The sequence below is a fragment of the Scomber japonicus genome, chromosome 9 (assembly GCF_027409825.1).
Source record: "Scomber japonicus isolate fScoJap1 chromosome 9, fScoJap1.pri, whole genome shotgun sequence".
Lineage (NCBI taxonomy): Eukaryota > Metazoa > Chordata > Actinopteri > Scombriformes > Scombridae > Scomber > Scomber japonicus.
In genome coordinates this window covers 32,664,178-32,691,138 of record NC_070586.1, presented here as the reverse complement: position 1 = coordinate 32,691,138, position 26,961 = coordinate 32,664,178, and the positions used below count along the sequence as shown (strand labels likewise).

Here is a 26,961-nt window from a genome sequence, read left to right as displayed (position 1 = left end):
TGTAATTTAATGACTTAAAGCTAATGTAATACTGTAAAGCAAATATGTTACTTTTCATGAAATTGTCAATCAAATATGTAAGTTGAACTTTATAAAGACACAAAATGATGGTTTGTATTGTAAGTCTCATTCAGATGTTAATAAAACATGAGTCAAAATGAATAGAACATACATTTAATAGAAATAGACAATGAAAATATGCAACTATGTCTCTTAAATTTCTTAAGTTTTATTGAAATAAGGATCTGTTGTAGATAATAGTCAAAGTTGTTATATAAACTAGAAGAAAGTAGATTAATATGACTATTTCATGAGCACTGTCCAGGACAACGGAGGTCCCAGTGAATTCCAAAATTGGCAAGAAACGCAGTCCAAGGTCGTGGTCGTCGTTGCCAAAAATAGTTGACCGCGGCCACATCCCAAGTGCGCCACTCTGAACGCTGTTATCTTTGGACACTTTGATTGAAAGTGTTGAAGATGTGTCAAAAAGGAGTCTCCAGTGGACCAGAGAAAGTGAAAACCTTTATCCTGCAACCCCCCTCCTGGCACATGTGTTCCTTAAGATGAGCGTCTCAAAGTGTGTTGTCACCAGATGTTACTGGTGTGCTCCTCACACAAGATAAATTGTCAAGTGAAGTATTTGAATGTAGTTTGGTGTTCAGTAACAGTTTAAATACAACAACTCTGTAGTGTAAAAACATTTAGAAATGCTACAGAAAGCTATAGAACATTAAGTTGAATCCTGTATAGGTTGACTTGTGGTTGACTCTGTATTCTCTTCACAGCACCAGCCTATCCTCTCCCCCCTCCTGGATGACCTGACCAATAGACGCCTGGCTCTGAGCTCTAACAAAGCACTGCTTCTTGCACTCCATCAGCTGCTCCAGGTCTCGCCACATCTTCATCTGCTCCATGTTGGCACTGTGGCTCTCCCTCACCGTCTTCTGCTTCTCACGCAACTTCTGCAGAAACAGAGTGAATAGAACAGAGAGTCTAAATTTTAACCGCACCTTGTTTAACACCTTGTTTAAATATAGTAAAAAGACAACATTCCCTCCTTCCCAGTGAGCCTCCTTATCCCACTCTGTGTGTTCTTGACAAGTATTGACCTGTGACATCTGCTGAGGTCAGTGCTTTGCTCACCTTGCCAAGCAACTCCTGCTCTGAGATATTCTTCATGTACACCTCCCTACACACAAACACAAAAAAAAAAACAGAACAGGTAGAATTTAGACTCAGGCCATAACAATATCACATGATGAGCTCATCCAGTATTTTCAAATAAAGGAGTGGTGTATTAGCATATTCAACATATCTCGATTTCACAAGGCGTGGCAACAAGTTTCTGATAACTGCGAGTGGCAACAGATTAAATGACAGTGTTGTAATATGAGCGGGGGGGGGGGGGGGGGGGGGTTTATTCATCTTGCGAGCAGCTAGTCGGCCTGGCTCAGTGCGCTCACCTGATGGCCTTTTTCCTCTCTTGCGGATCAGAGGACACATAGGCCTTCATCTCTTCTGCCGCCCGCTGTATTTGCATCTCAATGATCTACAGAGGACAGAGATGGAGGGTTTATTGTCGTAGTGGGTGTTAAGGGGCAGGTCACTTGCAAAAAAGGCTGCTGCTGCTGCTGCTGTTTTATACCCCCCTAAGGCACCCTGGAAGGCAGCAAGAGCCTGGTCAATTCTGGCTCGTGAAATAGTCATTATGAAAATAGCTTATGGCTAAAATGTTTTTTTTTCTTGCTTAAATTGACTTTCTTTACTATCTTCTTGCCTCTGACATGCAGTTGATGTGATGGTATTGGTTTTCCTCCTGTGCCGTCTCCTCTCTCAACACTTTCACCTCCTGTGAAAGAAAATGAGCATATCATAGACGATATTGACGCAAGAATACGCTAAATAAACATGTCCAAAAGCATTTAAATTGCTGATCATGACTATATTCTATCTACTGCAGTATAATAACGACTGTACCTGCTCCAACTTCGATCTGTTGCTCTCCAGACCGGCGGCACAGCTTTCATATTGTCTCTTCTTTTCATCATATTCCGGGCTTAGCTCCTGTTATGACAGGAAAGAAATATGTCATTCACAGAAACACAGAGAAGCCATGAACTAAACAATATATGCTGCACGAAAATGAACCAAAACCTACAACACACAAAGTTCAACTGTTTTGTCATTCTCTCGACACTGTTTCACATCAAACACACACTGTAGCGTCACAGCTGGTATTGGAGCAGTTTAACTTACAATAGCCTCTGGTGTAGTCTATTTATGTCTTCCTGTTGCGGCTCTTCATTAGCAGACATTACCCAATAAGATGGGAGAGTGACTCTGGGAACATGTGTAGGAAAATGTAATCCTCTGCTTTAGCAAAACGATGTGGGGGGGCTTTCCCATCATGTGTTTTATTTAGGGACTATGTAAATTATTCTTAATGGAGCCTGTCATGATAACACACAATGCAACTGGCTCAGAGGCACACAGTAATGGACCGACCACCCCTTTGCCCATAAATGTAGGACAGATTCATGATTATTTCCCGCAAGAAAAACCACAACGCAAAGTCTCTGGAGAGAATCTTTGATAGCTGGGGTTGAGAGCTGTATTTTGCAGTTTATATCATCCTACATACTATATGCATTACTGCATTTTGGAGTATGACTTTATTTCTTTTACATCAGTTTAGTGACCCAAACTATAAACTCCAGTCAGAAAGATTATGAAAGCTCAGAGTTGAGAGATCACATTGTGCTCCAGTCAGTGTGAAAATTCAATATTAGTCTCTTGTCTGGAATCTATTCCTGGATTGGCTGTGCGAAAGGGACACAGTGATCCTCTGTCATATATTTTGAAGGTCCTTCATTTATATGTGGTCAGGTGGAAAATTCTCTTCAGACGCACTAATTGACACGGTTAGAGATCCTTTGAAAAAGAGGCGATGTTATGTGGCCGAGGCTCACCTGACACCGCTGCCTCAGTGACCTCAGTTCTTTGATGATTGGAGTCAGAGCGGTCTTCTTCTCCGCTATCATGGAGTTTAATTTCTTCACCTGTGAGAAAAGCAACAACACACAATAAATTCAAACTGAAAAAAAAAAAACAATAATAAAGCTACAAAGTAAATCTTTAATCACAGTATTAAATTTCCATCTCTGTGTGGAAGAATTGTGGAAATGGCACATTCATTTTTCATTTTTATTTTCACATTTAAAGCCTGCAGAAAAAGACCAACTGTGACTAATGATTTACTGAGATGATAAAGTTGGGTAGTATGAAGTAAATGTGATATTTTAGTGCTATAACACAACCTACCATACAGTTTATATGACAGCATTCACAGATTTCAGCTTTCACGCTCTGCAGATTATTTCTAAGTTCCAGTGTGACGATCTACTTTTAGTTTGGAGCCGGTATGTTTGACCGCATCACCGGGAGCGGGTATGCACTTCATCAAACACACATGCTGCCAAACCAATCAGCAGACTAACTACAGCTTGGAGCGTGGCCTAATCATCTTTTGCATCTGTTTCTCCTTTGGGAGTCACGACAGGTTGATTAATACATTAAGGTCGAAGCTGTGAGCAATGCTGGGATAACAATAAACATTTACCTATTACACATAACTATATAGGTTTATGCTGAAGGTCCATGAAGGTGTTTTCAATTACTCAAAGATTAAACCTCCTCCAGGTTGAAGTTAGGTGGAGCTATGCAGGATATTACATAAGGTCATTGAATAATCATGTAAAACCCCATCTAAAAAGTAAAGTGAAAACACCTGTGTACATGGAATAAAGTCTACTTCCTTTAATCTGTCAATGGAGCAGCTTTATAAAAATGCAGCTAATTGACTTAACAAAACTACAGTGATATATAAATACGGCGTAGTCACCATTTCAGACATGTCATCCAGTGTGCGGCCCTTCTTCTCATCCAGCTCGCTTTTGATGGCGGACACCCTCTCCAGCTCCTCCTGAGTGTTGCTGTAGCCAGAGATGCCCTTCTCAGCTTCCACAATTTGCTTTAAAGACATGATGAGACATAAATCATCCACACAAGACCTAATTCACCCCTGAAATCTGATCTGTTATATACGATTCCTCGTCTAATAATATTCTCGGTATCCTCAGTGTGACATCAACCACTTTACAATATGAGTGCATTCAAGAGATACTGCGAGAATCATTATCTTAGATATGTAGCTATGGTTACAAGTGAAAGCTGTGAAATGAAAACTCTGTAAAAGGATTGAATGTCTTTACAATACAGGTAACACTATGGGGATGGCAGCAGCTTTCAGTGGCAGTGTTAGAAGCTACCCACTCATCACATCAGAGAGATCAGAAGGAAAACTTTCATTGCTTTAATAAATCACATAGAAGGATGCGGACAGAGGAGGAGCGGCAGATGTCAAATATCAGAAATAGCAGCTCAGCCTGTCCTGCGTCACACAGCCTGTCAGCGAGTCAGGTGCTAAACAGAGGTGTAAAGCCCCTTCTGGGAAGCTTCTACCACTTCACTGGAGACACAACCTGCTTGAATGGGGAGATCAAGTGAAAACAGCACAATTGGGAAGGCTACGTGAGAATAGGGAGGTAGAGGGGATAATGGGAACTATGTTAGGGAAGGGAGGTATTTAAGGTCCAGGTAGGAATATGGAAAACTAAAGGATGATAGTAGCATTCAGATGGGACCACATGAATGTTCCTTCCTTGCCTTGCATTTATCTTTCAAGGCTGTTTCTCTAATGTTTTTCATCAGCTTGTATAACATTCAAGTTGAAATATTGGGAAGAGGTACCAGTCTCTCTTGGACAGTCTCATGCCTCTTCTTGAGAATGTCCTCGGTCCGTTGAAGAACTCCGTACTCAGCTCTCAGCTCAGCGATTTCCTGGCGTTTCTTCTTGAACACGGTTCCCTTGCTTCGCATTTTAGCCACCAGACGTTTCAACTGCGAGGAAGCGAGAGACAGAATTCAACATTACTTTTAAAGTTTTAAAATACTAAACATTCAGATGTCCCGGTGCCTAAAGGTTAACATGCATACTGTAACATCAACATCCCTGGTTTGAAATAAGTCTGGGAGCTTTGCTGCATGTTCATTTCTTCCTCTATCCCACCATGTTTTGTGTCTGCATCTACACAGTCACTAAATAAAAAAGGGAAAACACCCAAAATAATATTACGAAATATTCAGCATGACTTAAAATGAAAATATGGTTATTTTTTGGGTGCATTGAAATGTAGAGATCTTTAAAGAGAAACTGAACAGACCATGAAAATCTTGATGCTGGCGTAATGTAAAGATGTACTCCAGGACCTCCTGAAATCACTGTTGATTGGCTGCTATAATCAATCCTTTCACATGTCGCTGTGAAAGGATTCCTCCATAATACAATTCTAATGTAAGAAATGGGAGGATAAGACTTCGTCCTTGATATGGGGGGGAGGGGTCGGGGTAAGTGGGGTATGTATTGGGTAACAATTTTACTTTATCTGTAGTTTTATTATATTTATTTTTGTTATTTATCTTTTTTTTATTTTGATGTATTATTTATTATTTTTTCCTTTGAGTAAAATATGTAGTACTGCAAATTTTTGCACATTTTCTGTGTATATATCTGTATTGTAATCTTTATTCTTTTCAATAAAGTAAAAGTTTGATCACAAAAAATAAATAAATGGGAGGACAATCTTTGTTCTGTTTAAAATCTAAAGTTCAGCTGACATTGCTATGAGACTTTTCTCTCTTTGTGTTTCCATGTACAGTGTGTCCTTGTTGAACTGCTGTGTAAAGATATTAACACATTAATGGAATTTTTAAAATAAACAGAGTGTAACTTTGGAAGATCTCCTGCTTGATTTGACCAACAGAGACTGCTGAAGTAGGATGGAGCCAGTCTGAATAGAAGGAACAATAACACATATGGGCTGCGACTATTAGAAAAAGTGAACCTATTCTTTCATCGTAGTTCAGTAAAACCTAGGTTTGCGTGCCTGCCACAAGCAAGAACTTTTTTAATTGATGACATGGTGTCGAGCACAGCTGAGATACTAGGAAAGGCCACAGAGGAGACAATGGCTTGAGCCAGGGGAGAGAAGGGATTAGCGAACAGCAAAAAGGCCTGAGGGAGGGCCACGCCATGATCTGAAGCGGTCACTCGATCATCCACATCGAGTGACCGTTTGCAACCAGCTATGTACAGCGAATTGCTTCATGTGGCAGAATAACTGCTTTAAGTGGATGTTCAGTCTCTAACCACTGTGATTGACTGTCTGTCTATTGGGACACAATGAAACTCCTCCACAATGAAGAGCAGCTATAAATGAACATGGACACGGGAGAACAGCCCCAGAAATCAGTGTGCTTCACATCCTTTGGGGATCCGTGAGGCTTGATGTGTGTGTGTGTGTGTGCGTGTGTGATGAGTGGGTGGATGGATATGAGTGTGTGTGTGTACACTTATTCTTTGTGAATTCTGAGGCATCAAGGACAGACGTGGCTGGGAGAGGAATTAGCACAGCAGAATAATAATAATAATAAGAGTGCACCATGTGTCCCTAAAACAACTGCTGTTAAAGTGGCCGGCAGCTCAGTCATAACACGCTTAACACACACATTCCCACCAACACACATCTGCATGCAAATCAATAGAAACAGAAACAGCGCAGGAGATACTCAAAATAACTACACGCAAGATGTACAGTAGCAGAATGTGTGTTATAAAATCTGAAAAAAATCAACGATGGGGTCTTGACTAAAGTAAGACTAAATTTAACCAGTGTGATGGCACTGGGTGGCGAAAGTGGTCTCATGTTACCGGCCAGCCAATGACGAGCAGATGCAGTCATCCCTCTCAGAGAGACCCTGCAGTTGGTGGGTGGCATGTGATGACACATAACCAGCAGAATGGAAAATACCTCTGATAAAGTGATCATCTCCACCGTGGCTGATGGCCCGAAACTACGGAGGAGTCTGATAAGCTGCGTTCGACAAAACATTTTCCATTAACTTCATTCATGTATAGACTCAAGGGCCCTCTTTGTTCCTACAAACAGCTCTCATCCTTTCAGACTTAAAGGCATGTTGATCTTCATTTACTGTAACACAGTGGTGGAATTATTGTAGGATATATTTACATGTGTTCTTAAAATTACAACCAACCAACTTTTTTTGAAGCGTCCCATAATATATATTCCTGTCACAGAGAAGATTTTGACTTCTCCTCCGCTGCATTGCTCTGAAGATTGTTTTCTCTTTGCTTCCTGGGGAGAATAAACACGCTGAAGGTCATTTTTCCACTAATATTTCACTTCGTCTGTCATTTGCCAGAAACAGTGAAAGTATTACTTTGTTTCTGTGGCAAATACATATTTCCCTCTTTCAGTTGTCTGCCATGTAGTAACCAGTGTTTAGGAGTAACTAGTTACATGTAACGGCATTCATTTAATTACAAAATAAATGTAAGTGTAATCTGTTACAGTTAGTGATAAACAAATGAAAATGTTGATGATTACACAGGAGGTTACAGCTAAAGATTTTGCTCAGGAGGGTTTTTTCCTAATTTTTTAATATTTAACATGTTACTGAATACAGAAATTGTTGTTTTTAATTCTTTGAAATGTTCTATATTTTATAAATAAATCATGACATGGGTTTAAATGGTGTCACATTACCAATTAAGCCCATGCCAGACTTTCGACTTTTTTCATCAAATATCTTTATTTTATATTCCAAAATGAACTAATGAATACATTTTCAAATGAGAGATAAATGTTGCTTTATAAGAAATGATCTCCCTTAAAAATCATGTCGGTATCCATGAAAAACACCTGAATTTAGATTTTGGTGCTGAAAACAATTAGAAAATTAGAAAAGTCATCAAATGTAATAAGTTACATTACTTTGATTAAGTTATTGACATAGTTACATTACTTAGTTATAATATTTTAAATAGGATTGTATTAATGTCTCAAAGCTATGAGGCAATAGTGTTTTGGTGCTTAAATGCTGCATTTAGCATCTTAAACATTTGTGATAAAGATTTGCATATTTGCTTATCTCCCACACAGGCAGGTCAGAGGAGTCAGAGTCAGAACATCACACGTGCACCATCCACAGGGACTGACAGCAGCCCTGCACTGCACAGGAGAGAGTGGGGAGAAAGCTGTTGCAACGTCAGACATGCCGTGATTCTTTTGCCTTGAGAACAAGCCCAGCTCTAACCTCAAAGTGCGTCAAACACCAGGCTATAAAAATTCCCGTCCAACACAGATCTTTATGGTCACGGTGCAACACCCATCTGCCAGCGTCCCTCTGCTGATACTGAACTGTTTATAGTCAGCTCTATCTGTGAGCTTGATGTATGCACAGGCAAAAAAAGGAGGTGATTGCTCAAGGCTCTCTGAATTAACAGCAGCAATATTGTTGAGTTTCAGCCTCCCTGTCAATAGTTCAGTCCTATTCATCTACATGATAACTCAGAGTGGACTGTTCCATGTGTATGAAAGGGAGGGGGGCAGCACGTCCTCGTCACGGGATAAAAATAAAGACAAAAGATTTTATGCCCTGAGTCTGTTTAGTATGTTCAGCTGACTTGAATTAGGGGATTGATTACACTAAAGATTAGGGAAAAGGCCAAGTTTCAGGCACTTTGTTCAGTACAGTTCCTTGTTCTGGATATTCTCTGCTGGCTTCTATTTATGGCTCTGCATGGGAATGTGGGGGAGAGCAGGGAAAAGGGATAAAAGTAACATTAGACAGTGAGCCCGCCTGTGTTTGGATAAGAACAGAAACAGCCTTTTGTATTTTTCTGCGGTTTTGAAAATCTACTAGTGTGCAGATTAAGTTTCAGTAGGTGATGTTAGCAGTCCTCCTCAGACACAAAGAGGAGAATTACACAGACACATGTTTCTTATCTTGACTGCTGGTGATAAAATCCAAGACCAGCCAATGTACAGTACAGTACATGATATTTAATGATTGTTAGAAGCCCATCCCAATAGTGTACCGCATCTTCAAGGTTGACCCCGTCTCCATCTGCTCTTCTCTGGTCGATCCTGTGCTTCAGCTCCCGCTCTGCTACAGACAGCCCCTCCCTTGCTTCCTGAAGCTGCTGTGCCTTTCCCTCCTTCTTATGAATGATGATGGAAGCCTACAAGAATCACATTACATTGGAAATATGAATATGATATAAGAGTTGCTGCTGAGTGACATTTAATCCAATGGGAGAGTGAATGCAAGAAAGCAATAATGATAATAATATGGCAAGAAATATCAGCTTTGCATAAACCTACAGGTAACAGGATCCAGTGAAAGATACTGTAATAAGAATACAGCCTCACTAGCTGCTCTGTGAGGCCGTACTTGTTAAATATTCACATCAGCATGCTAACAGGCTCATAATAATAATGCTGCATTGATGCAGGTGTAATGTTCCCTGTGTTGGTTTCGTGTGTTAGCAGGCAGGCAAACATTCACTCATTAGCACTAAACACTCAAGTACAGCTAAGGTCGATCATAAGTCATTTGTTTTGCAGGTAATGTGGTCATATACCAGAGTATTGTACTAATGATAGCATAAGATGAAGTCGGGAGGTCAAAGTTATTACAATTCATCCTCTGAGGGCTATGAATGTGTGCACCAAATGTCACGCCCATCCGTCCGATAGTCATTGGGATATTTCCATAAATAGTTCCATTTTCAATAGTCGAAAGTCAACCTCATGGTGGTGTTAGAGTAAAGAGGATCACCAATGTCACTAGAATACATCATCTGGGAACCATGAATGTGTGCCAACTTTTATGCAAATTCGTCAAGTAGACATTGAGATGTCACAGCATACGTGGTGAATTTGACCTGATGGTGGCGCAAGAGAAAAAGTCAGAGACCATCAGAGTTCAATTAGAATGTATCCTCTGTGGCGGCACTAGTGGAGAGTCAGGGGTTCACCAAAGTCAGTAGGATTCACCCTCAGGGGACCATGAATCTTATTAATGTAAGTTAATTGCAATTAGTCAGATAGTTGTTGAGATATTTCAGTCTCTAGACCAACGAGGTGAACTGATCAACAGACATTATCTCTAGGAGGCATACCAGCCTGGTAGCATAGCCAAAAACCAGAAAACTGTCTTTGGTGTAAAGAAAAACTGAGATATAATTCTAAAAGCATATTACCATGTTATGATTTATGTATATACTAAAACTGTCCATAGGGTATACTTCCTAAACATTAAAAAATTCAATTTCACAAAGATAAGCCTCTGTTATCTTTTGTTAAAGCAACAAAACAAATGAATAACTAATCCAATACATCAAGGCACTGAGCTTCTCTAAAATAAATTATCCTACAGGGAAATCTTTGCAAGACGCCTCATCCTTATCATCACATCAGTCAGCATCCATACAGCCCGGTGCACATGAGACAAAAGAGACTAAATAGATGAAAGGCATCAAAGAAAGTCAATGGAATTGACACCTGTTGCCTGTAAAGAGTCAGCTTGTCATCCATGGGATCGTTTCTCATCATCTTCTTCTCAATCAGCTGGTTTATCTGAGAATCGACTTCTTTGATCTGTAAAAGCGGAAATTACAGAAACTCTCAGAAACTGACACATCAGAATTTTTGCAGTGTTAGTTAAATACGTGCAGACCTCACAACTGCATCCTGGTTCTGACCTTGTCCTCCAGTTCCTGGAGATCAGCCTGGCCCATGGCAGGCTCTGATGCCACCTTCTGTAGGTACTGCACCGTTTGCCTCATGCCCTCCAGCTCTTTGGGAAGTTTCTCAGAGACCATGTAGGAGTTGATCTTGATCTCCTCTTCCAGTCTCTTCATTAAGCCTGAAAAAGACAGAGCGCTTTTAATTAAGCCTAACGTGGTTGAAAGCCCATCAGGTTCTGATTACTTGAGTCAAGCTGAATATTACTAATATATGCAAAGCTACTGAAAATATAAAAAAAACACAAAGCAATTATATTGTGGTAAGAAATACTGATATTAAAATAGTCTTCAATTAATTCCATTGTTGAAAGGTAATTACTTCTTCTGAACAGAGTACTTAGTATTGTCATTATTGTTGGATTAGTACTCAAAGCCCTTTTTCTCAAAGTATTTGTGATAAGTGAGTGTAATTGCACGGATCCACCTCAGTCTGCATTGCATTGATCGTTTTAGAAACTGCAAATGTGTAAATCTCTCTGGCTGTAGATGAGAACAAAAGGAGACAATTTAAACATCAGATAAGCTCCATGATAGCACTTCAAAGATCAGCATAATTAGAGAGTCTCAACAGATGAATGCCTATTAACAGAGAGACCCTCTAACGCTCTGCTGTGTCCTTGAACTTCCATCCAGCTGTGTCCTAGGAAGGCAACGGCAGGACAGGATGTGGGTACTCACTTTCTGGATTAGCATCTGCTGCTGCCTGTCGCATATCCTTCAACTGCTGCTGCGATCTCTGTAGTCTCTGCTCTGCCTGGAACAGCTGAACAAGTGCAAATGGTTATTAATACAGGTAAGCTGGGAAAATGTATTCATATTTACCTTTTCATACATTATCAATTGATCTTTTCATTGTTGTTTCAATTAATACATTCATTTGGGCTATAAAACATCATAAAATAGTGAAACATGTCCAAGATGTCATCCCAGAGCTCATAGTGGCATCTTCAAATTGCTTTTTTTGTCCCAAAGGCAAGAAAACCAGCAAATTCTCACAAGTTAGAAGCTGGAAATAGTATTTTTGTAATATTTGGGCTTTAAAAATGAGTAATTGTTGAAATATTATTTCAGCTCAATTCAACATGTCTCAGTAGAAGTATTTCAAAGCTGTTTACCCAAACTTGATTACTCACCACCAACATTTTAATGTCTGGAACATTTGTAGATGAAATCTTACATAACACAAAAGCTGTAATATTTCAGGCTGTTGCAAAAATATTTCAATAGTGATAACACACTTCTCTGTTGTTTATGATTATATCAAACAAAGTTGAAAGATGTTTTAAAGGCTTTGAGCATGATGGTAAGACTATAAATTCAAGAAAAAACAGCTGAGGTACAATGTGATACTTTTGTCTTTTCAGTCCTCCAAAGCCCAGCAGACAGCATGTTGTTTCACTGGTTTATGATGTCTCTGTAAGTGAAGAAGCTGCCAACACGTAAACAATACTTTACTTGATTCTTCTGCTCTTGCTTCTGGTGAGCCAGTGCCTCCTCCCTCTCCTTCTCTACTCGCAGCTGCCTGGCCTGTTCCAGCATCCGTGGATGGTTGGACACTGTCTCCACCTAGTGGATGGAAAAGTTCACGACAAGAATGACGATGATGTCTGATGGCAGGCTGTCACATGCTCAGCAGAAATAACCGCACACATCTCTGACAGGGTTAGGTTTCACCTTTTGGCAGGGCCTATATGTAAAACCCATTAAACTGACACCTCATTACTTGACAGGCTTATTAAGACAACCCTACAGCCTGTCAGATCCCTGTCAGGCCTGTTAGAGAAGCTTATAATACATGTCTGAGGTCATATTTTCATTCCTCTGTGGATCCCAAAGCCTTCCAAGCATTACAAGAGCGAAAGGGACCTCTTGGGGCAGCCTGACTTACCCTCTTCCTCAACCTCTCCACACGTTTGATTAGCTGGTCTTTCTCCTCCTCCATTGCACTTATGTCCTGTTATCAAAGAAAAGAACGATTATTTAAGAGTACTGAACCAACTAAAATAAGAAATGGTGGATTATTTTATTATTTACAAATCATGGAAAAATTAAGCTATAACTACAGTCAATTAAGGCTGCAATAATGCATTTTCATTATTGATGAATCTATCTGAAATACACTAACATCACAATGTGCACTATATTATCATAGAAAACAGCAAATAAAGCATTTTTGGTATGTTTGCTTTAAAATGACTTAAAGAATGAATCAATTATCCAACAATTAATTATTTTTCTGACAATTAACTAATAGCTTATTTGAGTAATCATTTCACCTCTTATGTCAATGCTGACAGTGTTATACTGAGAAAGCTTAGTCTAGATAACTCTTACTAAACAGTGATTGTAAAAGGTTATTGACTGTTGTGTTTACCCTCCTGATTTCTGCTGTGGAGAAGCCTGAAGTCCTCAGCTGCTCACACTCCTTGTGATACGTCTTAAATCCTTCCACCAGCTCTTCATACTGTGGATGCACAACATTAATGTAATCTCCCTTTTGCCTTTTAGTTTATTAGCACTTTCAATAATGAGTAAATAATATGGTGATGGTATATGTGATATACAGACAGTATTGACAAACCTGGTGATAGGTGTCATTGATGACATCATCCTGCAGGAACTCTGCAGGCACCTCAAGTTTAACTAGAAAGCGAGCCAAGTAAGCCCTCTTCTTCAACTCAGGAACCCTCTGTAGCAGCCAATGGAGGATAGGGTGAATCACTGGCTTGCTGCCAATCACCAGGCCCTGTCTGAAGCTGCTCCTGAATGAGGTGAGAGGAGACATCACATAATGATTAAAAAAATACCACACAGAATGGAAATACAGTGCCTCATTATATGAATCTCATTGACCACAGAAACTTACACATCAGATTGGCTGCCAGGAGGTTTGTATTTCAGCATCCCCAGCAGAGCACACATCCTCTTCACGGTCTGTTCTGGCATCTCCTCACGGATATCTAAAGCTTGCTGAAAACAAGAAGAGCAGTGGGATGTAAAGTGCTGCAGCATAGACACTTAACACAGCAATGCATTCATGATATCATACACAGACAATAACACCACAGAATAAATACAACACATTACAAAACCGTACTAAGTCTGTAGCTACAGTAGTTGAAGCTAGTCGCCCACCTTTGGGTCTATTTCAGCCAGAACATCATTTAAAGTCTGCAGCAGCTGCATCGGCTCCAGAGAGTCAAACGTAATGAGGTTGAAGTTTTTCCTGAATGGGTCTTTGTTAAGTTGCTCAACGATGAACTTCAGCTGCTCACTCATCTTGTACAATCTGAAGCTTGCTTATTGTAACTGCTCCTCTTCTTTGCTAGCTTAGCCAGCTAACTTTTTAACTATTAGCTCCCTGTGGTCGTGTAAATAGCTAACTTAGCTAGCACGTAAAGGCGCCGTCTAAAGACTCTGCCACCGGTCTTTTTGCTCACTGTGTAAAACAGCTATTTACAAACGATAAAGAAACGTTTCCAATATATTAGTTAGTTCGCCTTGTTATCTCTGCAGCTAGCTGGTTACTGTCAACAACTGCCCCATGGAAACCATAGAAACCGTGACGGCGTCGCGGGTTGGTTGCTAACCGGAAGTAGCGTTGACAAGAGTGTTCAAGAGAGGTTTGTTGCGCTAAATCTGCGCCAGTTGCATTTTCGTATTACACTGACCAACATTGATGAAGCAGCGTGCTCCAATGTTTAAATACATTAAATAAACGCGGACTAAAATAGATGCCATTGAGCTTCTTTTACTTAGCGCAGATTCAATATAAGATTCAATATAGACTAATATTCAATAGGCCTATAATACAAAACAAACTACGAAAAACTAAAAATATATATGTTAAGTTCATTGTGGCAAAAGGCCAAACATGTAGCCTAACTGTAATCAACCCAAATGAAGTGACATTTATAAGCTATCCGTAAATGCAATTTTAGTTCAGTCTATTTATTCAAACATGATAAAATAATAAAATAAAATTTATAGGCAGTCACATATAACAAAATGGAAATAACAGCTATTTTTTTTAAATAGATAAACAACAAAATAGCCATTCTATGTTAGAAAGGGTGCAGGATAAAGAAAGGAACTTTTCTAGTCCAACCATACAGACTATGAGTCCAACCCACTTTTTTATTTTTTCGATTTTTTAAAGCTCTAATAATTAAATCAACGCAGAAAACATTCAAAACATCAGAGAATAAAGAAACAATAACAAAAACGAACAAGAAAAAACAAACAACACAACTCAAAATATCTGGTCCAAATCATATTATTGCAGTCTTTGTTTATCCTTTCTATATCTGCCCAAAGTGTTATTTTTAAAGATCTGTTTAAACTTACTCAGTGTTTTCATTTCTCCAGTAGGCCTACAGTTGTTCCACAGATTAACCCTTTAACAATGAAACAACTGTCCTATTATTATATAATACAATAAAGCACTTTACATTTTAATCTTTCATTTGCACTCTATGTCCTTTTAATGATTTTAAAGCTACTTTATTATTTTATGCTGCAATCATTTCATTTATGTCTTGCTATTTTTCTGTACTTTGTTTTTATTATGGGGGGGGGGGGTGAATTGTATGTTTTAAGTTTCTCAAATTACATGTTTTTCTGTTTTATGTAAAGCACATTGAGTTGTCATTGTGTATGAAATGCGCTATATAAATAAAACTGCCTTGCCTTGCCTTGCCTTACAATAACATATATATCTAACCTATATAAAACCAGTACCGTAATTTTGAAACAATGCATTTAGCTGTGTACAAAGCCATGTAAAGTCACCGTTACATTTTGTCCAGCAGATGCAGCCCGCTGTACATGAACCACATGAACGCACCGCTGTGTCAGTGTCAACTATTGAACCGTCAGATGGCGATCTTCTCATACTGCACAGCTGCAAGTTGCGACACAACACAATGGACTTCGGTAGGATTAAGCAGAGTTTACAGAGCAATACTGAAAGGCAAGTGTGCTGCGTCAGACAGATACTTGTAAAGCTGTAAGGTGGGACAGAGAAAAGATTAGCTGTTTACTCATAGGGATATAAAAAAAAATCAGTGTTGAACTTAACTACCAACAGGATTGTTTTGAAAGTCGGGATCTCGCTTTTCTTCATCCACCTGAACCACAACAGCCTCAAGACAACCCCTTCCTCCAAGAAACCCTCCGTGTTCACCACGCCGTTGGACGTTTTCTGCCTTAAAAGTGTGTTTATCTTCTTTATCAAACCATATGGTTACTTCTATATCTCCATGTATCATTACCTCGGGAACATAAATGCGTATTTGATTTTTCTCTTATATTGTCACATACTCTATCTGGAAATCTGCACTGATTCGAAACGTTATTTTTGACGAATCCTCATTATTTGTTGAAGGATTTTAAATGTGATCCTAAATCACATCCATGTAGCCCCTCCTCCTCCTCTTCACTGCTGTTGACGACGAGCCAAAAGAGCTGCGAGTCAGTCTGACACCAAACACAGAGGAAGCCAGAGGATCTCCAGAGAATAGGCGAGCGAAAGCAGGGATCAAGTGCAACAGCCAGGATAACCTCATATTTTTCTCGGACTTTGCCAAAAGGAGTAAAAAGAGAAACTGGAGCTTGCCTCTGCAGGATTTTATGCCTGTGTTTGTGAGTAAAGACTGAACTAAACAGGTTTTCTTTCTTATAAAGTGGATCCTTCCTTAATCTGCAGACCACTTTTCCTTTACTTTCTATACTATGGGAGCTTTAAGTTATAGACAGTTAAGTTCAGTTCATGCTTTAGAAATGTATTGTGTTGTTAGTTGATTGAATAGTGTATGTCAGTGATAACAATGGTTGAACCCGTGGGGTTTGTAGAGGCGTGGAGAGCCCAGTTCCCTGAGTCTGATCCTCCTTGCATGGAGCTGAACTCTATGGGGGACATTGCACAAGAACTGGACAAATGCAAGTCTTCTATCAGACACTTGGAGAAGGAAGTAAACAAGGAGCGCTTTCGGATGATCTACCTGCAGACTCTGCTTGCAAAGGAGAGGAAGTCTTATGACGGGCAGCGATGGGGATTTAAAAGGATGCCCCAGATGAGTGATGGGGACCTGCCCGGTGGACCGGACAGCCAGACGTCCCACACAGATGAAGCATCAGTGGAGGAGCAGCAGAGGGTGCCCAACAAGCCAGAAAGGTGTAAACCACATTCGGAGACAGAGGTGGATGGTGCATCCCCGGCCAAACAGTTGGGTGGGGTGTCACCAGTCCGTCAGGATTCAGAGATTCCTGATTTCCCAGTGGGCACAGGCTCAGTGGCAGCACTGAGGTCCAACTTCGAGCGCATCAGGAGAGCCAACTCTCACACAGCTGGTGATGGCAAAGGGTTATCAGTGACAGGCGGTCAGGAGAAACCCTTCTATGTGAACATGGAGTACCATTTCGAGCGAGGGCTGGTCAGAGTCAATGACAGGGAGGTCTCAGACAAGATCAGCACCCTTGGCTCTCAGGCCATGCAGATGGAGCGTAAGAGGTCCTTACACTCCTTGCCGGGGAATCTATCAGCCGCCACAGGGGACATAAACAAGGCTGTTCAGAGAGGAAGGTCCACTGAGGGGAACTACAACTACAATGGTTCATATGACGAAGCCGAGGTCAGCCCACATTTCCTGAAAGACAGTGTGATCCGTTCCGCTGGGGGGAAGCTGGAGAGACATTCAGTGGAGTGCCAGCCTTACACCAGTGTGTATGTTGGGGGGATTATGGCTGAGGGGGACACTCGAGTCATCCACATTAGGGACCACAGCATTGAGGAGGATACACATCTCACCTGGCCGAGGCGCTCCTACTCTCCTGGCAGCTTTGATGATGTTGGAGGAGGCTACACACCGGACTGCAGCTCCAACGAGAACTTAACATCAAGCGAGGAGGACTTCTCCTCGGGACAGTCCAGTCACGTGTCTCCAAGTCCCACCACCTATCAGATGTACAGAGAGAAGAGCCGCTCACCTTCCCAGCACTCTCAGCAGTCTTTTGAGAGCAGCAGCCCTCCCACACCTCTGTCTCAGAAGCGTCTGAAGCAGCAGGTGATGGTATCCGAGGCCTCCATCATCGGAGTCCGTAAAACAGGCCAGATCTGGCCCAGTGACGGGGACTCCACCACGTCCAGCAGGACCTCTCACGACAACAGTGTTCAAGGAGATCTGGGTAGGTCTGCATGGCATGCCATATAAAACAGATGTTCATCAACTCTTTTTCATGTGGAAGATTAAAAAGTGTTTTGATGGGCAGAGGTATGAAGATAAAGCAGTAAAAAGCACATTAAAGGCCCTCTCTAATCACTGTCTGAAAGATGTCTGAGCTTGCCCTGGCTGGCTTTGATCCAGAATAAGGCACTGATGTGTAAAATGCACCTTCAATCTCTTTAATGAAGCCCTAAATGTTGACCTGATAGACTAAATCCATCCTAAAGTGTTTTCTGGAGCAGGATTATTAAGCACTTTACTCTTTAAGACATGTTTTATTGTCATTTTATTGGGTTTAACTAGTTTAAGTGATGTTGCCTACAAAAAAAAGAGGTCTGGTTTGATCAAATGTATCTTCTGGTCACATTAATGAGAATGATTTCCTTTCCTCGCAGCCTGCTAAGGAACTTTAACTCTATCCTGTTAAGTATGATTATCCTGGCACAGTGTGAATCATAAAATACACGTTCCAAACAGGTTTTTGCCAGGTTGGGGCCTGTAAAAAGTAAAGCTTTCTTCCAGAGGGTTAAACTGATATGATGCACTTTTCAAACATTGATTCTTAACAGTAACCCAGTGGTTTTTGCAGCTCCTTTTGAGCAGTGTTTTCTTTACCCTTTGTGAACAGGCCTGGCCTACTCTTTTTCACCCCCTTCTGCTCTTTGCACTCTCACAGAGATGCTCCGACTGAGACAGTGGCTGCCCCCAGGCTTCCCAGTCGCTCAGCCCTGTCCACCCTGAGTGTTTTCGTGTCAGGACGCATCAGTGTTGTTGTCCTTGGTGCTGAGTAATTAACTTAAAGGGGTTTGTCTAGCGTGATAAATTTAGGGAGGCTCTTTGTTACGGAAAAAGCCCTGATAACTACCTCAAAAAAGAGGATCGAGGGGCTTAAAGTGTGTCACGGGGCTTCCAATCAAAACGCAAGCCATCAGTGTTTCCTGTTGTTATGTGTGAACACAATAGAGGAATCACTCACTGTGAAAGAGTATTGACATGTTAACAATAAAACAATGTTAAGTGGGATAAGGAGAGTGGTCGAGGCAACTGTGTAATGCCAAGGACAGAAGGAAAAGCGAGAGCGAGTTTCTATGCAAGAACGTTTGTCAAAGCGGACGACACACGAGGACATGTATTGTTGCCAGTTCGTAACGCAGAAGAGTTGAAGCCAAATGTTCAGCAAAGAGGGATTGGGATACAGAGGCTGTATTAGGATTGGAGTGGGGAAATTGTCTGCTTCTACCCTCCCCACCCAAAAAAAAAGTGTTATCCACTGTATGGGTCAGATTAAACAGATGTGCAGAATAGTGTGTTGTTATATAAGGTGATCCAGTCGAAAGCTCCTTGACACAAAGCATGTGACAAACAAGCAGATATTCTGTGATATAATCAGCGTGAAGTGTAAGCTAGCACGCTGCTCGGATGACTGAAATGTCCAAATCCATTCGATCTGGGTCTGTGTCATTCCACTGTGCCATTTGTCACTCAGTACAGCAGACACACTGTCAGTTGTTTGTTTTTTTAACGCTCAAATGTGTTGCTTTTAGTCATAGTGCATCAGAAACGTTGCATATGAATGAATACATTTGCAACATGCTACAGAAAAAAACTGAAGGAAATCCCCACTTTCACTTGTGTGATGGCCCTGTCTTTCAAAGTCATGCCCCCAGTCTGTAACGCAGGTTTTTTGTTAATAAATCCGTTATAAATTTGTAGACTCTAAGCCTAAAACATCACTATGACATCATGCAAGGGGGATTACTCTCAGTAAGACATGCTAATGCAAGGTCCACTTACTAGCTTTTTCTAGAGCTTCCAGCCACATCTCAGTAGTTTGCTCAGTTGACATGGAGATGAAGACTGTAAAGGTTTTGTATTGGTCAAATGACTATTTCAAACGTGAAGAATGAACTTTCACATTCATTACACAGCTGTTTTCACAGACAGAGTAGTATTTCCTCTGACTAGTAAACAGACCTTGGGTAAAATCAATGTTCCCCTCTTTAACCGAGACTATTTATTTACTTATCTGTTTTATTTGTAAAGGACCATTTACAGTGTTAAACATACATGCTATCATTTAATGTACTGTATCAGTTTATGTCTCGTTTTCTTCAGCAGGTCACAAATAAAACGTGCAGTAAGAGAACAGTACGAAGCAAAAACATACAGGACACATAATATAAAGTTACACACACCCACAACTACAAATGACAAATGTAAGCTTGACAAGATTATTTGCATACATAAGAGAAAAACATGAGATAAAATGTAAAGTCAGCGGTTAGCTTTTAACAGACTTTTTGAATTTGCTTTTAAAGTACTGATAGAGCTACTGGCCTTCATTTCAACAGGTAGGATTTCACTGATTGTGACTTTCACAGAGAACGCTGACTGTCCGGATGATACACAACAATCTCTAACAGAGGATATTACTTTATTTTATAGAGGATGGATAACACAGACTAGCACATGCTTGCCCTTTCAAGTAAAAAGTTGAACTCATAAGCAATAAAACACACCCTTGCTCAATTCAGCACACTCAGAACTTTAATTGTTACAGCCTTAGCCTACTTGGTATGTTATGACCAGTAGTTTCCGTTAGCTAGTATTAGTTAATGTTAGCAAACTTTGGATAGATATTGCTTTGAAACTGCTGTAATTTCTGTTACACCATGTTTAAAGCATGTATCCCTTATTTCTATCTTTACTGTACATTGTCCTGTTTGACACATAGCTACTGTTAGAAATATGTTGCAAATGTTAAGGTGTAGCTTCTGTTAGCTAGTATTAGTTAACGTTAGCAAACTTGAGATGTATATATATAAATTGCTTTGAAACATCTCTATTTTCTGTTACACCATGTCTAAAGTGTTTACCACTTCTTTATATCTTAACTGTACATTGTCCAGTTTGACACATACTGTTAGAAAAATGTTGCAGAGCCTGAAGCTGTAGCTTTTGTCCCAGGGAGACTTGTTGCTGACATAAAGGCGCAGCTGTTTCATGTGGACCTTGCTTTGTGGATTACCAGCAGTCTGGATTTATTTTCTGATGTTGTAATAACATTACTGTGCACGTTGCTGGATTAGGCCTCAGGCAGGGAGTTGGTTTCAGGCAAGTTTTTTGCAATAAACTGCTCTTTGTTGTGGTTAGTGACTTTTAGGGAAAGGTTGGTTTTTTTGCATTCATCATAAAGCACTGCGTCATTCACTACAATCTATTAAAATGCTCTTAATAAAGCGAACTGAATCTCAGTTTTGTTGCGTGGACACTTTGTGCTCCAGTTAGTTGAGCAACTATTATACAAAGCTTTAAAAGCTGAACAGTACAATAAACAGTGTATGTCAGTGGTTACACCTAAATTAGACTTTCTGATCTCTTTGGATTTGGTGTATTTGTGTTCTGCGACCTGTCATGGAATATGTGAATGCTTCAGCAGACAGAGGATTGACGTGGTCCCTGCTGCTTTCGTGTGTCAGTGTTTTTAATGTCTGGCATGGTGGCAGTCTGTTGGTGCCTGGGAAAAATGACTGACTTACCGTTAGAAACACCTACTAACCGCCAAAAACAAACCTGCACTTGTCCTGCTCTACTACTCTGCTGCATCGCTACGTGTAATCTTAGTGAAATGGTCCGTCTAAAATTGACACATCTCAAGGGACTTTTTCTATGAATAGAAGAATGAGTGTTGTCTCCTGGTTTCTGGTTATCTAGGCCAATTGTCAAGCCTGGCTGTGAATAGAGCTGCTGATTAGCAGTGGGCCTTTAAGGAGGCCAGCCCTCTGATGGGTCTATTTTGCCACAATTAATTATCATCATCATAGTGACATGCCTGTGGCCACAGCTTTGTGTTGTGGCTAGAGAAGGGTCCGGTGTGTAGTCTGTCTCTTGGTTAATGTATGATGGTGAAAGGGCATAGAGGACATGGTCAGCCAAAAGGGGAATAATAAATGTACCATTACCTTGATTATAATCTTTCTGCAAAAATCAGCAGATTATCTTTTAGGATGCATGTACTGTAGCCGGGCCTGCCTCAGCCAGGATATGGCACAGTTTCTGTAGGTAGACAGGTCTGTCTGGGATGGCTGTGACATTAATAGAAAGTGTCTGTCTGAAAGGTGATGAAGTCTGTCTGAATGTCTTGGCCTCAGTCCAGAGGTTGGCACCGCTTGCTGCCTCAGCAGGAGACAGAACTGGTTCGCACTCCTTGCTAATTGCAGACTCATGAATATTTGAGGTCCCATAAGGAAGCCCAGACAGGCCTATCATTGTACCTGGATATCAACATCTGAGGTTTAGTGGTCAAGGAAGCTAAAGAATTCAGCCTCTCCCTTTCCTAGAGTAAATGTAAGCCTACAGGAGGAAGTGCTGGCAGCTCTCGAGGGCAGCCAAGTGTATGTGTGTGTATGTGTGTGTAAGTAAGACACCTGTTCTTCTGTGCAGTGTACTGGGCAAAGTGGTCAAAAGCTGGCAGGCCATCACTACACCAGGCCAGCTGCTCTCACAGTAAAAGCCATGAATAGCCTTTTTGTTCCTCCCTATCAGAAAACAGAACAAAAACACTTGTTTAAAAACTATGCGGGACTGTTCATGCTAGATCCCCCAATTATATCCACTATTCACATACTAACATACACTCATGTCCCGTAGATAAACCTTAATAGAAAAAAACATCTTTGGCATGTTTATGAGCCTGCGGGCCTCCCCCGGCTCAGTGATCCTCCCTCGTGCTCGGCCTCAGCCCCTCCGGTCCTGCAGTCTCAGCTCCCCTCCCTGGTCCCGCTCAAAGGGCCCTCTGTGCTGCTGGCTGGCAGGCCAAGTGTTTATGGAATGTCTCAGCTGCTTGCGGGGTGTGGAGGGAAACGGCTAATGAAATGTTAAGTGTTGTATGAGTTCACCTCTCTCACAACAAGCCTGACCTGTGGAGCTTGTTGTGGCAGCGGTCAGCAGAGTCTTTTTCAGACAAACGTACTCTCCAGTCAGTGTGAAGGAATGAGGAAAGTAAATGTCCTGATAACGAAGACTAAATTCTTTAAATGATTTTGTCATATGCTAAAAATGTACTATGGAAGTTTAGCGATGCACTGATAACATTGGGGAACTTCCAAGACACAGATGAAGCAGAAGCTGAAATATCCAAACTTTTTTTCCCCCCATAGTTCTGGTCATTCTCCAAAAAATACTGGATCCTACATTTCCCACTATGCATATTGATAGCGTCCTTTTTTATTAGACCCTGTTATCCTGGTAAATACCCATTTTTTTCAAACTCCACAGCTCCATTTTTTTAAGTGAACCTTCCTGTTGTAAATTAATGGTCTCCAAGCCCAAGGCCACGTGACCCTGATAACATCACCATGACATCATCAGGGGATACTTTCTCAGACAACTCCAAAACAAGCTCCATGTTCCCAATTTGTAACACACGATTTTCGTTAAAAATGATTGTATCAAAGCTGAGATAACCTTGTTGACATCATCAGGCATTATTTTTTTAGGTTTCACAAAGCCTCCCCAGAGCTTCAGATGACATCAATAGAAATCAAATACATTTCTAAATCTGTGATTATTTGATATGTTCAGTGCGGGGCCGACACACTGTTAGCCTAAACCGCCTTGTCAAATGTGAACGTGTGCTGTGTGTTTCTGGGCAGATTACGACTGAGCCAATCACATTAAAGCACATCAGGTGAGGTCTGTTCACTAATATTTAATTCCATTCAGACATGTTAATGAATATTTGATAATACCTGGAGGTCACTGTGATGTTTCATGGTCATAATCCCTGTCAGCAGATATTATTATGTTCACTATAAAACTACTGAGAGTGTGGGCTGAACAGGCTAGACTCCAGTATAAATAATATGCTTTCCAAAGTATTGAGATGAGAATAATTAATTAGTTTTGGCCAAATAAAACTAAACAGCTACTGTTCCATATTAGACATGCTGATGCGTCAATACATCTGTGTGTAGCCAATGTGTTCATGTGCTTCATTGTCTGTGTTTATTTCCACAGACTGGAACAATTATTGGACTTTGATTCTTGCTGTTATGCAGCACATTACAACCAGTAGCCTGACCACCCGGAGCTATTTCGACACACACTGATTAGTAGGTGTGCTGGGCTGGGCGACCCACTTCTGACCAACACTGTTCAATGACTGGCACTAATTTTAGGCTGCCCTACAACAGATCAGAGGCACGTGCTGGTGGGCCTCACTACCTCCGCCGGCTATGTGGTTAAAGGGCCTCCCGCTCCAGCAGACACATCAGATGGCCCATGATGTGATGATGATGATGTGTTGGCTAACAATTTTACAGTTTGCCAAAATACACAGCCGGTGTCTGCATTCGCCATAACAGATGCTCTAGTTATAGCACAGAGGTTAAAAGAGCAAAGCAACCATTTTACATGTCAAAGTCAATTCACTACTGTCAGTGAGTACTACACAGCTTGTATGTAATGTGTTCTGTGGTTCCGGAAATGCTTTGTAACTTCATGTAAGTAATCTCAGGATGGGCTTGGCGGCTGCAAATTTTTGTCATGCTAGTGGCATGACTTGGCATGTCAGTTGTCGTTCCACAATTTCAGTCCAGACTCAGATATCACATCAACTATGTGATGGATTGCTGCAAAATTAAAAATCCATGTCTCCAGAGGAGAAAACCTAATGAATTTGTTGATCCCCTCACTTGTAGAGCCACCATGAGGTTCTCATTTATGGATTTGAGTGAAATATCTTGACAACTATCAGATTTATTGCCATGAAATGTGGTGCACACATTTGCTATCCCCTCAGGTCCAATAACTTTGGTGATCCCTGACTATTCATCAGCAGGTTCAAAACTGTGTCCAAAATGTTGGTTTATGTCGGCATACCTGCAAAACCAATTTTCATTCCATTCAGCCTCATCTTTGCTTTGGCATACGTATATTTTTAGCATATTGTTATTGTGAGTATTAGCATTTAGCTCCAAGTAGCGCTCTGTCTTCCTGTACACCCTCACAGAGCAGCTAGCATGGCTGTAAACTGTTAGTTTATTAGGAAGAAGAAAAACAACCCATGTGGTGATGACATGAAGTGAGTTCCACTTCACTAATCATCCATACATGGTCTGCTATGAGTCCCTCCTCAGAAGTGGTTGGGATTCAAGTAGACTCTTAGTAGTCTAAATGTCATCATTGAGTCAATGTGAAGTGCATTACAGATAAGTCTATCTATATTTTTCTACTGCCATAAAGTGAGGAAAACTACAAGGGCCACAGGGCAGGGTCACTCATGTCCAGTGTCTGAAAAACCATTGCCCTTCAACCAGTTCCCCTGTTTTCTCTCTCTGCCACTGCTGTTTCCCCAGTGACCACACAGTCAGCAGGAGCATCCATTTGCTGGAGCTATAAAGTGGTGCTGAGCTTTTAACAACATCTCACATTGGCATTTTCTGCTGCTATTTGAAAAGGTGCAATTTTTCTGTACAGATCTATACAACCATTAGAGAGGCAACAGAAAGGCTGTCCTTCATTCTACCTTTTTTTCCCTCTATGTTAAATTATAGATGCTTAAATTTCAGTTCTAGCACTTTCTGAGCTGGATCAATCAACACATTTGCTATGTGGTGTTTATTTTTGGCCTTGTTTACACCTGACATTAACATGTGTGATCTGATCACAAGTGGACAGCTCTAAGTATGTCACTTCACACCTGGCATTACAATGTGTTTGGAGTTACTACTTGTGATCAGATCATGCTTCCCCACTCTATATGCATAAATAAAAACATGTACATCATTTCTGTTTGCAAAGACCAAATGTATTGCTGTTGGGTAGGCGGTCCCTCAGTGTGGCCCATGACACAGTCATGTACACACTGCTAAAAGAATGTGGCCATATGTGGTCCAGACCAAGGTGAGAACAGGACCTCAATTCTCTCCACTGACTGGTCTTTGTGTGGGATCAATATCGCAAAGTGGGGAGAGATAAGTGGGCTCTGATCGTTTCGCTTTGTCAGAGCATTTACCAGCAGAAGCTTGCCCCTTTTTCCCACTGGTGACATGGTGAATTATGGATGCCTCTATTCTAGTTCCAGCTTTTTCTGGGCTGGATCAATAGATCGCTTTGCTCTTTGTTTTTTATTTCTGGTAATTCTTTCCATCAGTCAAACAGAATTGATATTTTATCTCTGGTGCATTTGACCAGTCCAGATAGGTCAAAGCCTGTGTATCTGATTTCAAAGTCTTCTTTTGGTTGTTTCCAGGACAACATTGGGCTCACCCAAACTCAGAGGAGCCCTGAGGCAACGTTTGATACTGTATGTTGGTCTCCTGCGCAATGAAATAACACCACATGATTATTCCTGTGATAGTGAGTCTGATTCTGTAACACTCTCAGCTGCACATCTGTCGGCCTCTCTCTGGCTGTTTATCGTGGGATAGTTCATCTCTATGGATTAGGATTAGGGGTCTTTGCTTTGTCATCAATAAGGCATCCAGCATGCCCCCTGCATTAAACTGCTGTCATGGTCTTCTGAACATGGCTTTTGTTTACATGCTGCAGGAAGGAAAAGTGTTTCATGATGACTAATTATTCTCCAGGAGATGGGAGAACTACGAGCCAGTTGTTTGGCCGTGTCCTTATATATCCTTGACATCTATTTTTAGGTGGTTGCTCAGGGTTGCAGTGTGGGAAAGTTAAACACACAGTGTATTAATGAATTTAGCATTAAAAGGTAATTCCAACAAAAATCTTAAAATGATTTAAAATTTGCATTAATCTGAGATCTGTAAGATTGTAGGCTCGTGGAAATACAGTCAAATGAAATTCTTGAAAAACAGAGTTACAGAGTTCAGAGATAGTCCAAAGCAAAATCAGCTTCCCTCTGAGCCACAGCTCTGTATGGCTCACAACCACAGCTGTTAAGCTCAGCAATCTTATGTAATGTCATTAGAATGTATTTATTACAGCTCTATTGCACAGTCGAAACCATTTTAAGCTGCTGCTAGCTGGGTA

The 26,961-nt window shown here is 40.9% G+C and overlaps 2 protein-coding genes across 2 annotated transcripts in view; one reads left to right on the top strand and one right to left on the bottom strand.

Moving 5' to 3' along the window:
• Nucleotides 1-232: 232 nt before the first annotated feature.
• On the bottom strand, nt 233-14,261 carry ift81 (intraflagellar transport 81 homolog). The gene is made up of 18 exons (XM_053325031.1): nt 13,868-14,261; nt 13,599-13,702; nt 13,314-13,494; nt 13,107-13,196; nt 12,621-12,686; nt 12,188-12,298; nt 11,411-11,495; nt 10,688-10,851; nt 10,488-10,583; nt 9,020-9,163; nt 4,810-4,959; nt 3,902-4,030; nt 2,970-3,059; nt 1,978-2,064; nt 1,778-1,849; nt 1,464-1,549; nt 1,144-1,189; nt 233-962 (listed from the first exon to the last, which is right to left on the bottom strand). Exons 1-18 carry the CDS (start codon nt 14,009-14,011, stop codon nt 780-782), a joined length of 2,028 nt encoding a protein of 675 aa, XP_053181006.1. The 5' UTR covers nt 14,012-14,261; the 3' UTR covers nt 233-779.
• A 1,436-nt stretch (nt 14,262-15,697) lies between these two features.
• si:dkey-91m11.5 (PH_BCR_vertebrate and RhoGAP_Bcr domain-containing protein) overlaps nt 15,698-26,961 on the top strand; it is a 31,533-nt gene continuing 20,269 nt past the window's right edge. Inside the window, exon 1 of the mRNA XM_053325059.1 lies at nt 15,698-17,917. Coding sequence (XP_053181034.1) covers nt 16,546-17,917 — 1,372 coding nt within the window. The 5' untranslated portion in view covers nt 15,698-16,545. The remainder of the gene's footprint in view (nt 17,918-26,961) is intronic.